Source organism: Malaclemys terrapin, chromosome 2, assembly GCF_027887155.1.
Source record: "Malaclemys terrapin pileata isolate rMalTer1 chromosome 2, rMalTer1.hap1, whole genome shotgun sequence".
NCBI lineage: Eukaryota > Metazoa > Chordata > Testudines > Emydidae > Malaclemys > Malaclemys terrapin.
This window is the reverse complement of record NC_071506.1, coordinates 1,273,174-1,287,608: the sequence shown is the minus strand read 5'-3', so window position 1 is coordinate 1,287,608 and position 14,435 is coordinate 1,273,174. Positions and strand designations below refer to the sequence as shown.

General features: G+C 44.4%; 1 protein-coding gene across 1 annotated transcript in view; it reads right to left on the bottom strand.

The window, feature by feature from the left end:
- The window catches only part of LOC128831969 (maestro heat-like repeat-containing protein family member 2B), a 32,572-nt gene extending 26,811 nt beyond the window's left edge, over positions 1-5,761 (bottom strand). The window contains exons 1-6 of the mRNA XM_054018957.1: positions 5,714-5,761; positions 4,530-4,613; positions 3,764-3,908; positions 3,253-3,293; positions 2,788-2,929; positions 1,723-1,775 (exon numbers count right to left, since the gene is read on the bottom strand). Coding sequence (XP_053874932.1) covers positions 1,723-1,775; positions 2,788-2,929; positions 3,253-3,293; positions 3,764-3,908; positions 4,530-4,613; positions 5,714-5,761 — 513 coding nt within the window. The remainder of the gene's footprint in view (positions 1-1,722; positions 1,776-2,787; positions 2,930-3,252; positions 3,294-3,763; positions 3,909-4,529; positions 4,614-5,713) is intronic.
- Positions 5,762-14,435: the final 8,674 nt, after the last annotated feature.

The window sequence follows — 14,435 nt, the reverse complement described above, 5'->3', positions numbered from 1 at the left end:
AATGGGTCTAATAAATTTAGAGCTTAAACTTAGAAAACCAAACATTCCCCTGTCTCACAAAGGACAGCTCCCCCAAATCTCTCTCCCAGCATGAAACACCCAAACCAAATGTGATCCTCCATTCATGAGACAAGCCAGCTGGCAGTTCGTCCAATAGGTGAAGGATACCTGGTACAGGATACCTCTGGACCTCCAGATATAGTTCCAAGCATCCATTGTCTTCACTTGTAAACAGGGTACCCCCTATTGTTTGTTTGTTTTTCTTGTATCTAATCTCCTCTGGAGACTTTGCAATCACTTGATTAGAATGTTGCTCTATTGATTAGCATCCACTGTGAAGAATTACTCATCTACATACAGCCATTCAGGCAGATAAGCATCTCCTGCCTGAAAGAAACTTGTTGATCACTTTCTGGTGACCAGCCCCAACTCACAGACCTTAAAAGCATAAATTTCAGTATACAACCATAACGCCTTATATATTATCCATCCAGTCACTGTGCAATGATTATGATGATCTGTGTGGCACAGGTATCCAGTAAAGGCTTTACATGACACCCTTTGATTATATGGAGATCAGATCCAGGGAATCCTGGTAATCCTATGCACTCCTGTGGCCTCTGCCACTGGGTACCCAAAGGACCTAGGATCACACCCTCAATTCCCATTGAAGTCAGCGAGAGGTTAGTAACTCTCAGCACTTTGCTGTTTCAGGCCCGAATTTTGAACAGCAGCCAGGAAATATCAGAAACCTCACAAGAGAACCAAATCTTATTTGATTTTTTAGCCCAAAGAATTTCAAATGAGGCTGGATCTGGAATGGGAAATTCTAGAGTGTAATCCAACCCCAAATGGAACTCCAAACCTTCTGGGGCTTATTTGTCACTAGATCCTGTCCTTTCATTTTCAGCGCTCACCATAAAAATGTTCTTTGTCTGGATTTACACGAGGCTGTAAAGAGCTCTTTCTGACCAGAAAGGCTTCTCCATGAGATACAGTCACCAAACCTTGTCTTGTCGCTTTTCCTTTTTGGGTTTCTCAGAGCAAATTTTCTTTTGAGTGGCAAATAGAAAAAAAGAATCCTTTAAATGTCCCCCAGTGATGCGTTAGCACAATTAGCATGCTGGTTTTCTGGTTAAGTTTTGTGCTGTTCCCAGTGGTAATACAGTTATTTATAACTAGAGCTGGTTGAACAATAATAAGTCCATTTCACAAAACAAGTGGGATTTTTTTGTTTTCTTGATTTTTCAACACACAAATGAAAAGTGAAAAAACAAAAAATATTTTGCTTTTCAAAATCAAAAATGACCATTATTCAATTCTTTGTTTTCCCTCTTTCCTTCCCTTTATCCCTGGTCCCCTTGCCGGTTTCCCCCTCTTCCACTTCGTGACTGAAAAAGCTGGAGGGGGGAGGAGACAAGCAGAAAAGCAACTGGAAAAAAAAACCCAAAATCAACTTCAGTTTCAAAAAACTAAACATTTTCTATTTGGGTTGGGGTTGCTTTGTTTTGTGTAAAAAACATACCAAAAAAAACCCCCTGAAAAATTTGAAAATGTCCCATGAAAATAAAAAAGGCCATTTTTCACTGAACAAAAGTTGCAAATGAAATGGTTTGACCAGCTCTGCTTATAATGAATAATTTATCCTTATTCTTTCCCCAGCTGATACATTTGGAGTGGGGAGGGAGGGCTGTGACAATACAGCTGAAAGCCATCTTGTACCTGAAGCAGCATGTGCTCCCACTCTTCATGGTCCAGGGAATTCTCTGTGTTTCCTATAAAGCAGGAGGCAAAACAATAATGTCACTTAGGTTAGCAAGAAGGTATCTCCTTTGCAATCAGTCCTTCTAAAACTCCTGGTCGGCCAAGCTGTAACATATCTGGGCTTTCAAGGCTAAATGGGAAGTGGTGTGCCGAGTCTTCATTTATTCACTCTGATTTAAGATTTCGTGTGCCAGTAATACAGTTTAACATTTTAAGAAGGTCTCTTTCTATAAGTCTATAATATATAACTATTGTTGTATGTAAAGTAAATAAGGTTTTTAAAATGTTTAAGAAGCTTCATTTAAAATTAAATTAAAATGCAGAGCCCCCCGGAGCAGTGGCCAGGACCCAGGCAGTGTGAGTGCCACTGAAAATCAGCTCACGTGCCGCCTTTGGCACGCGTGCCATAGGTTGCCTACCCTTGGCCTACACTGATTGAAGGCTTTTTTCCACGGAGGTCAATAGATTCATACCACTGTAAAATTGGTGAAAGACATTTTTAGGCCCATAATACCTAGATTCTACATAGGGCACCCACTTGGCCAACCTAGCTTTTATGGCTTGGGTTTCCTTACAGAAAGAAAAACTCTGGGTTTTTGAATTGAAAATTAAACCCCCTTGAAAGTAAACATGGGGTTTAATTTTCTGAAAAATTCAGTTTCCAAAATCAGACTATATATGTAACCCCAAAATATTTCACTAACCTCCAGCTTCATGTGTATTCACCTTCCCAACTAATAACCTAGCAAAGGTGTGGGGGGAACTGCTGTAAAATTTCCATTCAGCTGAAACCTTCCTGGCCTGATTCTGCCCTGATTGAATTGGCCTCAGTGGTTCAACTCTGGCTTTACCCCAGTGGTTCACAGTTATCCAGGGGAAGGAAAAGTGAGGGCCTAGAAGCCCAATTTCAATTCCCCACTGTTCCCATGTACTGCAGCAGGAATGGCACAACACATGTCAATAGGAAGCTGCATTTTGTGGCTTCCCTGCCATGGACCGCACTCCTCCTAACTAGCACTTTACCTTCAATGTACCGCAGCAGAGGTGGGATCTTCAGTACCCACATCTCACCCACTGCTGCGTGGATATTGTGGTGCAGGGCCTTCAGTAATTGCAAGGCAGCACATCCATGTCCTTCTCTTTCATAAGGGGATGAGGCTACTACCTGTCAATGAGAGAGAAAGAACAGGCTAAGTTTTGTCAGCACAATACCAGTTTGTTCCTGAAGGAGGGAATAGGTCAGACTCTCTCACTGTGGAGACCATACAATAGAGTTGTTGCTTCTACTGCAGTGTCTTCCTGAAGAAGCAAGCATTCTAGCTAGTACGAGGATGCAGAACAGTGTGTCTCAGGAGAGGGTGGAGAGAGAGAGACCCAATCATACACATCGCTCAGCCTGTCTATAAGCATCTAGCTATAAAACCGATTTTTACAGTTAACTGTCCCACTTCACATTTCCCAGAAAACCTATTCTCATGGTCTACTCACCAGGAGTCGCGCCAGCAGCCCCTGGGGTGTAGGGAGTTTCACTAGGGAAAGAAACAGAATAGCATTAATTATGCCAGGCTTTGCAGAGAGTCCTGCCAATGTTATTCACCTATCCATTTCCAACGTGCCCACCAATGTTGAATACAGCTGATAATAATTTGCATTTCCATAGTGCTTTCAGTCTGAGCATCTCAAAGTGCTTTACAAACAGGAATGAATTCCGCCTCACAGCACCTCTATGAGGTTGGCATTAATTACTCCTTCATTTCACAAGTGGGGAAGCTGAGAGAGAAAGATCAAGTGATTTCCCCCAAGGTCACATCAGAATTTTGGTGTTAAGCTGGGAACAGAACCCACATTTCCTAGCTCCCTCCCATGGCCATGTTGTAATCACAAGACCATCCCTCATTCATTTTAGCCTCCTGATTGCAGACGAGAGAACTGGAGCAGACTGAACCTGTTCATTTCATAGGGCCTGGAGCGAATACATGAAAGAGTTTCTGTTATAGACCTGGTCCACTGTAGTCGAGGCAAGCAGCTTCTTCTCCTTCCTGCTGCTTTTTCGCAGCCAGTTCCCTAAGGCATCTGCAGAGAGGCTTCAAAGTACCCGTGTACTGAGCTGGCACCACATACTCCAGAAGCCTTGGCCATAACACCTGCAGAGAAGAGCGAGACTGTTCAGTACATAGCTATTTCCATTCCCCCACCTCCAGTATCCTGCTGTCTGAATCCCTCCCTGTCATGTAGCTTCTCCTTTTATTCCTCACTGACCCTTCCCTAACCTATCGCCTCATCCCCATCATCTCACTCTACCTGTCTGGTCCCCCCTCACTCTGTCTTTTAAATACACTGCCTAGTTTGGTGAATCCTCTTTCCATGCATTAGAGCATTATGGAGCTATTTAGATAGCACCAGAAACTCACCCAGAACTTTACAGACCTATATAAGGCACAGTCTCAGCCCCAATATCTGTTCAAATCCAGGATCACCAAATCAGAAGTATTCATGGGGGATCTAAGGGGAAGTTGCACTCAGACAGTGGAAAGAATTAAGAGAAGATCTCTGCAACATGATTCCTTCCAGTTAAGTTGCTTTATATCTTTTCTCTAATGTGAACCACTTACTCCATGATGAAGGGGTCACACCATCCCTGACATGAATTTGATATGCTGTTCCTCCATTATGCTGACTGTGCAAAAAGCTTCCTTGTGGAGAGGTACAAGGAACGTAAGGAAGAACGTCCCTATTTCAAGAAGCAGTAGCAACAGGTCACTTACTTGGGTCATTCCACTGACTGAGGTGTCCAGACATTGCAGGATGTCAATGCACAGGGTTTGGATAGTGCTTTCTTCCTGAATAGCCTGGGTGAGAAGTGTTGTACCCTGCTGTGAGATAGCTATATAGAACTTATTAGCTAGTAGTAAGACACTGGCTATAGAATCAGTGTCCTTCTCTTACGAAGCCATCTTGAACATTGACCTATGCCTGCTTTTATATTGCACTGGAAGTGCACAAACGTCTGAAGGAAAGAGAATAATAGAAACTCCTAACTGGTGGGTCAGATCCCAGGCTTAGGAAAACCCTAAAGTGAAGGGACTGATTCACTGAACACAAAAGTGTTTCCCCAACAGTGTTAAATGTTTTTAAATTTGAAAAAAACTGTTTCATCTTTTTATCTTTGAGGAAAAACATTCAGCCTCCGCCCAGTGGAAATAAATATGCAGAACCAGGGGGATCCACTCTGTTTGTTCTGATGCCCCAACCAGCTTGGTCATCCTGTGTGTAGTGAGTGTGAGTCTACCAACAACTTACTGTAAAGTTGAACTGTTTCTGTTAATACATATCATGGATCCAGTCATGGAGCACAAAGTGTCTGGAGCCCCTGGCTGTGTCCATGGATAGAAATATGGATTGAAGAGATTTTTACACTAGTACATGTAGAGTAGAGAATGTAGTGAGGGAAATAGGCAGCAAGCTTTTCCAGGCTCCTGACAGTCTGGGATGCAGCCTGCATAACCTCGGTGTTTTGCTGATAGTTTAGGTATGCTTCAACAGCCACAGAATTGGGCAGCATTATGTTCTCTGGAGAGTCTATTGAAAACAAAAAGATGTTCTTCCTTGTACAAGAAACAGCCACAGTTTTTACTAGACATTTTTCACTGAAAAATGGTGTTTTCAGCATGTTCAATGTCTCATCAGAGCTTTGAGTAACCTAGATAACTCTGTTAGATGTAAAGACCCAGTGTGAGATTCTGATCTCTGGTACACTAGTGTAAATCCAGAGTAACGCCACTAAAGTCAGTGGAGTTACCTTGACTTTACACCAATATAACTGATCAGATTCTAGCTCTAATCATTCAGTCCAGCTGTCCTTGAGTCACAACTCCCACGGAAGGCAAGGGGAGCAATCAGCATGCAAGTGTGGTAGGACCGAGTCCTACGTGTTAAGAACTCTCCTTACCAGTTTGCTGGTGGACACACTGAACTCGCGGAAAACATATGCTACCATATCCCATGCTGCACAATTCTCCACACTTCCTGAACTGAGCAGCCTCCTGATGAAATGAAGAACTGCCTTCCTCACCTGCAAGGGTAGAGATTACACACATGAGTTCTTGTTATCCCTTCTGCCTGAAATAGGAGATAGGATAGGAGAGTCCTTATGCTTTTGAGTTTATCTCCTTAGATTATAAACGTGGATACATTTAACACTAGCAGGAGAATGACATGCCTTCTCTAGTCTGCAGTCTCTCCTCTGGATCTGAATGAAAGCTCCACCCAGATATCCATTCATCCCATATCATTGAAAAAACTGAAATATTTCACTGCTCCACACACAATCTTACCATAGCATTCTGATCACTGAAAGTGGATTTCACTGCCTTCACAATCAGAAACTTTTTAACTCTTGTCTCGGGCACTGAAAGATAAGGAGAGGTGTACAGTATTTCTTTGTTCCACTCACTCACTTTCCACATTGGAATTAATCCTGGATTTCAAAGGGCCCTATTTAAGAATAGTACCGAGCTTCTCTCATCTATAGAATCAGTGGGAAAAACATAGGACCAGAGTCTGGTCTCAGTTACACCAGTGTAAATCTAAAGTAATTCCACTTCTATAACGAGTGCCATCATACTACCATGATGGAAATATTATAAAAGCGTTAGATAGACTGAGGTCACTGAAGTTAATCTGTGTTTACACCAGTAGAACAGAACTCAGAATCTCGTCTATAGCGTAGAATACTGACGAATATCGAGCCAGGAGTCCTATTTTATTTGTATCTGATTATTGTTAACATGCATTAGCCCCAAGTTAACTTCTGTATTTGAAGTTGAGAAATACCTTGGGCTACATTCAGCACTTAGTTGAACCTGTTGATTTCTGGGTGGCCATAGGGGGGTAACTTAGGGCAGCATTTGGTCCCTTAGTGGAGATCCAAACCACTGGTGACTGTGTGTTATAGAGACTCTGTGCCCCATTTGCAGAGGCGATGAGTCTGTTAGAGCCCTGCCGTGCCTACAAAACCTTGGTTCTTTAGCTCAATCTATAGTAGCTCATGCTTTTAGCTCTGGATCAGGGCCGGCTTTAGGCCGATTCCCCCGATTCTCCTGAATCGGGCCCCGTGCCTAAGGGGGCCCCGCACCCCACGCCTAACAGGGCCCCGTGCCCAGTGGCCTTTTTAATTTTTACTCACCCAGCAGCGTTCCGGGTCTTTGGCGGCACTTTGGCAGCGGATCCTTCACTCCCTCCAGCTCTTCGGCGGCACGTGAAGGACCCGCCGCCGAAGTGCTGCCGAAGACCCGGAGCGAGTGAAGGACCCACCGCTAAAGACTCGGTGTGCCACCTGGTGAGCACAAGCCCCACGAATCGGGCCCAGCACTTCCTAAAGCCGGCCCTGCTCTGGATGTCCCCAACTCAACCCTCAGCATGTCGGCCAAGAGGGCAGCTGGCACAGTTGCTCCTCTGTTACTTACAGTCGGCGCCAACAATAGCTCTGAGCAGATTCAATGAGGCCACACGAACAGCCTCGTTCTCAGTCTCCAGCTGCGAGTGCAGAAATGCGATCAGATCATCAGGAGAAGAACGGGCTGCAAGGGAACAAATCACGTCCTCACTGACAACAGGACTCTTATTCTTACCATACCTGACAAAGGAAGTTACAAGGAAACCACTGTGTAACTCAGAGTCTCTTCCCCTTACCTAGCAGAACTACACAATCCAACAGCTCTGCGTGATTTTCCGTGCTGAGCGGCTTAGCTTGAGAACAGATCTGTGGGAAGAAGGGAAATGGTCAAAGAAAAACTAATCAGAAGCAATTGAAAAGAAAATGTTCAATGAATTTCTAAGCTTCCACTTCCTACTTGTCCAAATAGAGGTCTGAACCCCAGGTAGATGGTACTGAATGCACAGCAAGAATCAAACACAAGGACCAGTACATTCGATAAGAGAAGCTAATGGGTTTTGAGCAGCAGAGCTGATCGAATCAAGACACAGCCACAGTTTTTACTAGACAACTCAGACTCCCCCGATAATTGGCTTATGGTGAAATTGCTTTACAAACTGAGCTGGAGATTAGCTAAGAAAATGAGACCGCTACCTGCTTACTCCCGAGCCTGCAGAAATCAGTAAGGCATGAGGAGGTGCCCCGGCTCTGCACTATCATTCGATAGATTTTTATTGTTAATATGCTTCAGCTCTGCTGGGCCTAAGCTCAAGGGATCCAAGCAAAACCACCCCTCACCTGGATGTGCAGAGCACTGCAGATGGCTTGAAACTTCTCTTTAGGTAGAGGGATCTTATATTCACAAGAGACCTCCAAGAGCTGGCTCAGACTCTGCAACAGAGGGTGAAAGTCAGATGGTGGCACACACAGGAGCAATATGTAGTGACTGAAGCAGCTTCAGGGGATTCGTCGATTCCAAGGCTGGAACGGATTATTGCCATCATCTAGTCTGACCTCCAGTACAACACAGGCCATAGACCTTGCCCAGAATAATTCCCAGAGCAGAGCTTTTAGAAAAACATCCCAATCTCAATTTAAAAACTGTCAGTGAGGGAGAATCCGCCTCGGCCCTTGGTAAATGGTTCTAATGGTTAATTATCTCACCATTAAAAATGTATGCCGTATTTCAGTCTGAATGTGTCTCGCTTCAGTTTCTAGCCATTGGATCAAGTTACACCTTTCTCTGCTAGACTGAAGAGCCCATTATAAAATATGAGTCCCTCGTGTATGATATTATAGACTAGTATCAGGGGGTAGCCGTGTTAGTCTGTATCTACAAAAACAACAAAGAGTCTGGTGGCACCTTAAAGACTAACAGATTTATTTGGGCATAAGCTTTCGTGAGTAAAAACCTCACTTCTTCGGATGCATAGAGTGAAAGCTTTCACTCTATGCATCCGAAGAAGTGAGGTTTTTACTCACGAAAGCTTATGCCCAAATAAATCTGTTAGTCTTTAAGGTGCCACCAGACTCTTTGTTATATTATAGACTGTCATTAAGTAACCCTGTCACAGGACAGGTCCACCCTGTCAGGGTGGTACCAGGTTGTGGAGGAATTGAAGTAGATCTGGGACGGCCCAACTGGCCTAGTCTCCCTAGGCACCGCAGCAGTCCTGGCTCCTAGGGCAGCGTAGCCTAATGGTGGGATCAGTGCAGCAGCCCTTCGGTGAGGGTCCACGGCCCAACAGCGCGAGTCACTAGGGCTGCCCTTCTAGGTATGGCAGTGTGGCCTAGTGGCCAAAGTCAATAGAGCCACCTCTCGCGGTAGGGCAGTGCGGCCTAGTGGCCAGAGTCAATAGAACCACCTTTTGCGGCAGGGAAGTGTTGCCTAGTGGCCAGGCCTTCTCCACTGGCTCCTACCTATTCCACAGGTCCCAGCCCAGAGCCCTGTCTTGCCACAGGGGTATCTGCCTCCAACTCAGCGGGGATCCTTCCCAAACATACCGAGTCAAAGCCCGGTACCTCAACTGGATCAGTGCTTAATCCACCTAGGCTACTTCCCACCCGTTCTTCCGCAGCTGGTAGTCTCCGGGATTCTGTGGTCTCTCCTCCATCTCTGGCACTGGGTGGCTGGGGGTCGGTTGCAGCCACAGTCCGGCTGGCCTCTGAATCCTGGAGCACTGGCAGTCTCTCTGCAGGAGCCTGCAATGCACCTCTGCTCCCTTCAGCAGTCATCTCAGCCTGAGCCGAGCGGCTCTTTCATATCCTGGTTCCAGCTGAAGCATGCCCAGCAGAGATGGGGGGGCATGGCCTCCTCGGCCCACAATGTATGATTAACCCCTGCTGAACCAATGCGGGGTAGCTAAACCCCATCACACACCCTTTTACTGTCTGTTTGTTCAACTAAATAGATTTAGTTCCTTGATTCTACCACTGGAAGGCATGTTTTCTAATCCTTTAATCACTGTGGCTCTTCTGTCAATATCCTCTCCAATTTATCAACACCCTTTTTGAATTGTGGGCACTAGAACGGGACCCAGTGTTCCCACAGTAGTCACACAAGTGCCAGGTTTAGAGGTAAAATAACTACTGCACTCCTACTTGAGATTCCCCTTTTCATGCATCCCAGCTTTAGCTTTTTTTGGCCACAGCATGAGTTCGTGTTCAGCTGATTATTCATCATGACCCCCAAAATCTTTTTCAGAGTCACTGCTTCCCAGGACAGCATCCCCCAGCATGTATGTATGGCCTAAATTCTTTGTGCCTAGATGCACAAATTTACATTCAGCTGTATTTAAATGCACGTTTGTTTGTTTGCGCCCAGTTTACCAAGTGATCTAGATCACTCTGAATCAGTGAGCTGTCCTCTCCATTATTTACCACTCCCCAATTTTTATCTCATCTGCCAACTTTATCAGTGATGAGTTTATGTCCTCTGCCAGCTGATTGATAAAAAAGGTGAAAATCTAATTCCTTCCTGCAGCTAAACACTTTTCTCCTTTGCTGCTTGAAGCTTCCAGAATGTCTCTGATGCCATCTACATATTTTACTATGTTTAAGCTGTTGTGTAGTGCCCTGATGCTATCAAACAAGTCCATGATGCGTTGGTTCCCTCCAAATCATGGGTATTTCAACCCCAAAAGTGACCACATACTCTGTACCGGAAAGCTTCAACCAACAGAGATGGTGAGTAAATATCACTACCAAGTAGTTATAGCTGTCTCATGACTTCATTTACAACTGTGTAGCCCCACTGAAGACAGAATATGGCCCATTACTTCTTGCTCATGTGGTACTGAGGTAGATGAAATAGAGAGACAAGGGGAGTGAGACAATATCTTTAATTAGATTATCTCACCCACCTTCTCGCTCTAATATCTTGGGACCAACATGGCTCCAACAGCACTGCATAGAACGGTAGATGAAATAGACAGGCAATGCTTTTATATCCATCTAGTTCTATAAGCCAAAGCAATCACCCTCAAGCCTCCTTAGTATAAATTTTCAACCACTGACAGTTGGTTTGGTATTGACCACAGACAACATATGGCAGCCCCTGCTCTGAGGAGTTTATGATCTAAAAGAGAGACACAGAGTTGACAGGATGTACTGGGAAATCACAAGGAGGGAGTATCTTGTTGGGGAGTGGGGCAGGTGTTCTGTTTTTTATCTCCTTATCATCCTCCCCAAGAAACAGAGGATGCTTTTCATAAGAGGCATTTACCTACAAATCTTGTTGCCTGGGTCACCATGTGTATCAACCCAGAACTCGTGTAGATATTTATTATCTAACAAGTCACTGTCTAAACCAGGAAACCCCACTGGCAGCAAATTCCTCATGCAGTTCATACATGCACACGCATAGACAGTTACCTTAATGAGGGGTACCTCACCTTGGTGACGTGAAAAACATCAATGTCCTCCTTATATTGCTCAAGGAGCCATGAGATCAGTTCAAATATCCGATTGTGATGCTCCTCTTTGTGTAGCAGGAGGCTCATCATGGGACCAAGGGCTTTGATGATGGCCTGCTTGAGCTGCATAGATGAGACACAGAATTTATGTTCCTAAGAATTCATTCAATATCATCCAATGGGCACACCTTTTCTACTTCTAATGAGTGCAACTTCCCTTGTTCCACTGTAGGAACGGCCCTATCTCAATATTTCCTGGTAAAGAACTGGGATTCGTAGGGTTGGTTTCAGGATTATATTCTAATGCACTTCACAGCTATACCAGGTAAAATATTCCCCAGATTAGTATGCATTCTCAGCCAACTCAAAACTGCTGTAATTCCACTGGGGTGAATGGACTTATACCAGGAATTAATTTAGCCCACTATCCCGTCTTCATCTGCACATTGGGTGCCTAAAACTAGACGCTATGTACACGGTGTACAGACAGAATTTCCATGATGTGGTGACATTATAAATATATGGGGTTTAGATGTTTTACATGACACTCTGTTCCATCCAAAAGGACCTACCATTAAATGCCATCATCACAGACAGTGACAGACACATAGAATTTAACATTACAATTTCTGCTAAAGGTTTAGAAAGCCAGCAATTCTCACCTTCAGCTCCTCACATTGCAGCCAGTTGCTGGTCACATGACAATAGAATGGAAGAATTGTATCGAAGAATCGCAATGCACCCATGCTGGGGAATGTGTTCTTATCCCAGTTAGTCAAATATAGATTTATTGCCCTTGACCATTTTTCCAGAACTGCATGGAAGGAGAGAAGACGGGCAATGTGAAAAGGACATATTAGTAACAAGGAGAAGTTGCTTTATCAGTGAACTCACCCAGGCCTAAAGTTTACTACAATTCCATGGCAGCTACTGCTTAGTTCAGGACTAGACGCTGAAATCCCATATCAATTTGGAGCTATTTCTCTTCCCCCCATTCCGTGTCTTGTTTCTGAAAAGGCTTTTACATTTGCATATCTCTCAATCTTTTTTCAATTACCATCATTTGGAGACAAATTTTTTCTCCCTTCCTTGTTACCTCTTAATTAGAGCTGGTTGAAAAAGCAGTTTAAATTAAATTAAAAATCTTTACTGATGGTTTTTTTTTTTCAAAATTGCAAAGTATAAAAATCATTGATATTTTTCAAAAATCAAAAAAATTCAGCCACCTCGTTAGCTGCTCCAGAACACTGGACGCACACTTCCTGATCAAAATTCTCATTGACATTTTTCAGGTTTGTTTTTCATCAAATTTGGAAAGAAAAATTATGGAAAATATAATTAAAAATCAAAATATTTCAACCAGCTCTCCTCTGAATGACTCGTGTCCTCTGCAGTTATTGTTTATTTAACCCTAACACTGTATGATTTCATCTTGAGTTACAGTTTGTCTGAAAGATGTTCAGTGCCCCTAACATCCATTGGCTTTACTGGGCTTTGAAGGTATTGGGGAGCACTTTGCCCTAAAAGTAGGTGTATCTAGTGTCCTTGCTAAGAAGAATTAGGGCCCAATCCTGTTCCCTATGAAGTTGATGGCAAAATTCCCATTTACCTCAAAGACACAGGATTAACCCCTTACTGAGCATCACCTGAAAAGCAAAGGAAGAGAGAAGTGGAGAGGAAGAGAAGATAGAGAAAGAGCGTGAAAGGAGATGATAAAGAAACTAAGGAGAGAGAATGGGTGGAGGAGTGGGAAACAGGGGATTTTTAAATGTTCAATAATGAAAACTGCTCCCTTCACCTCCTCCCCCAGGAGCCTCCTGGCAGATGGGCAGCTTCAGCCTTGAGCATTAGCCTGCTAAACCCAGGGTTGTGAGTTCAATCCTTGAGGGGGCCATTTAGGGAACTGGGGTAAAAATCTGTCTGGGGATTGGTCCTGCTTTGAGCAGGGGGTTGGACTAGATGACCTCCTGAGGTCCCTTCCAATCCTGATATTCTATGATTTGTGTGTGTTTATTTTAAATTATATCCTATTATATATGTCATAAAGGGCCTGAACTTACAAATGCTCAGCGCCTGCTGCAAAGTACGGAGCACTCTCAACTTCACTGAGTGCCACGGGAGCCAAAGAACGCAGCACCTAGTGCAATCCAGGGCAGGGAGCGCAGTTCAGGGCCTGTTTGCAAACTTGGCCAGTCACTTCAATCTGTACCAAGACCCCCTCAATATCCATTTTGGGCACCTCCAGTAAGTGCTGCACTTACCACCACAAAATGCTTGTCTCAGCCTGCTGTCCTTGACTAACCCCAACATGGAGAACATGCGCTTCAGGGTCATTCCCACATAAGGGATACACTTAAGTGCTGCAGAAAAAGGCCAGAAGAGAAGGAAGAAAGATAATCAGCTGCTCTCCGCCATCTTACAACACACTTAGAAACACCGTGGGGCAGGATGCTATGGGCTCCGAGGCCATTTTGTGCTGCGTAAGCAGAGCAGAATGGCTTTAAAGCAGCCATTGAAAGCCAGTGGGGGATTCACCCTGAAGAGGGGAAGCCTCCACCAGTGTACAGCTGTGCCCGATGCCCAACCCACTCCCAGAGTAAGGGGAGAGAGCACTGGGGCGGGATGGGAAGTGGGGTGGAGAAGAGCCCCACTAGACCTGATCTTCCACTCATTCCCATCCTCAAAGAACTTCAGTCAGGGGCAGGAGTTAGAGCTTGCACCTCCGTCTGGAGAGCTCATGATCTGGAAGCCAAGAACTAGCAACCGCAGTTAATCTTGTGTCTCTCCCACACACACCCGCACGCACACACTCAAACACAGCTCTGTTTAGCTGTAACGTTTTTAGGTAGAGAGAGTAATCCCCTGTCCTTAAATGAAAGATGGAAGTTACCCTACCATAGGCTGATGACAGGTTGCCCAGTGTAATGAAAGTAAACTCTTCAGGCAGCCCCAGTAGTTTCAGACGACACTGCAGCTCGTACATCACCTCATAGAAATAGCAGCGGGCCAGGGTCACTAAGGTGTTACTAGCTGCCACTTTTAGTTCATTTGTTGCTTCCTAAAAAAAAAAAAAAAAAATACAGAGAGAGAGAGAGAGAGACTGAGGTGACTGAAGCCAATTGCACTAGCCAGAGTTGTTTATATGAGTCAAGTCCTTATTTCTGTGCATAAGTTGTGACTGAACCTCCCAACTTTCTGTGGAGAGAGTCATTAGTCATAAATGTTCATCGAGTCATTTGGCTAAACAATTTTCAGCCTTTGAGTTCCTTGCAAGCTGCTTAGTTAGACTATTTACTATTAGCTACTTGTGGTGGATGTCATGG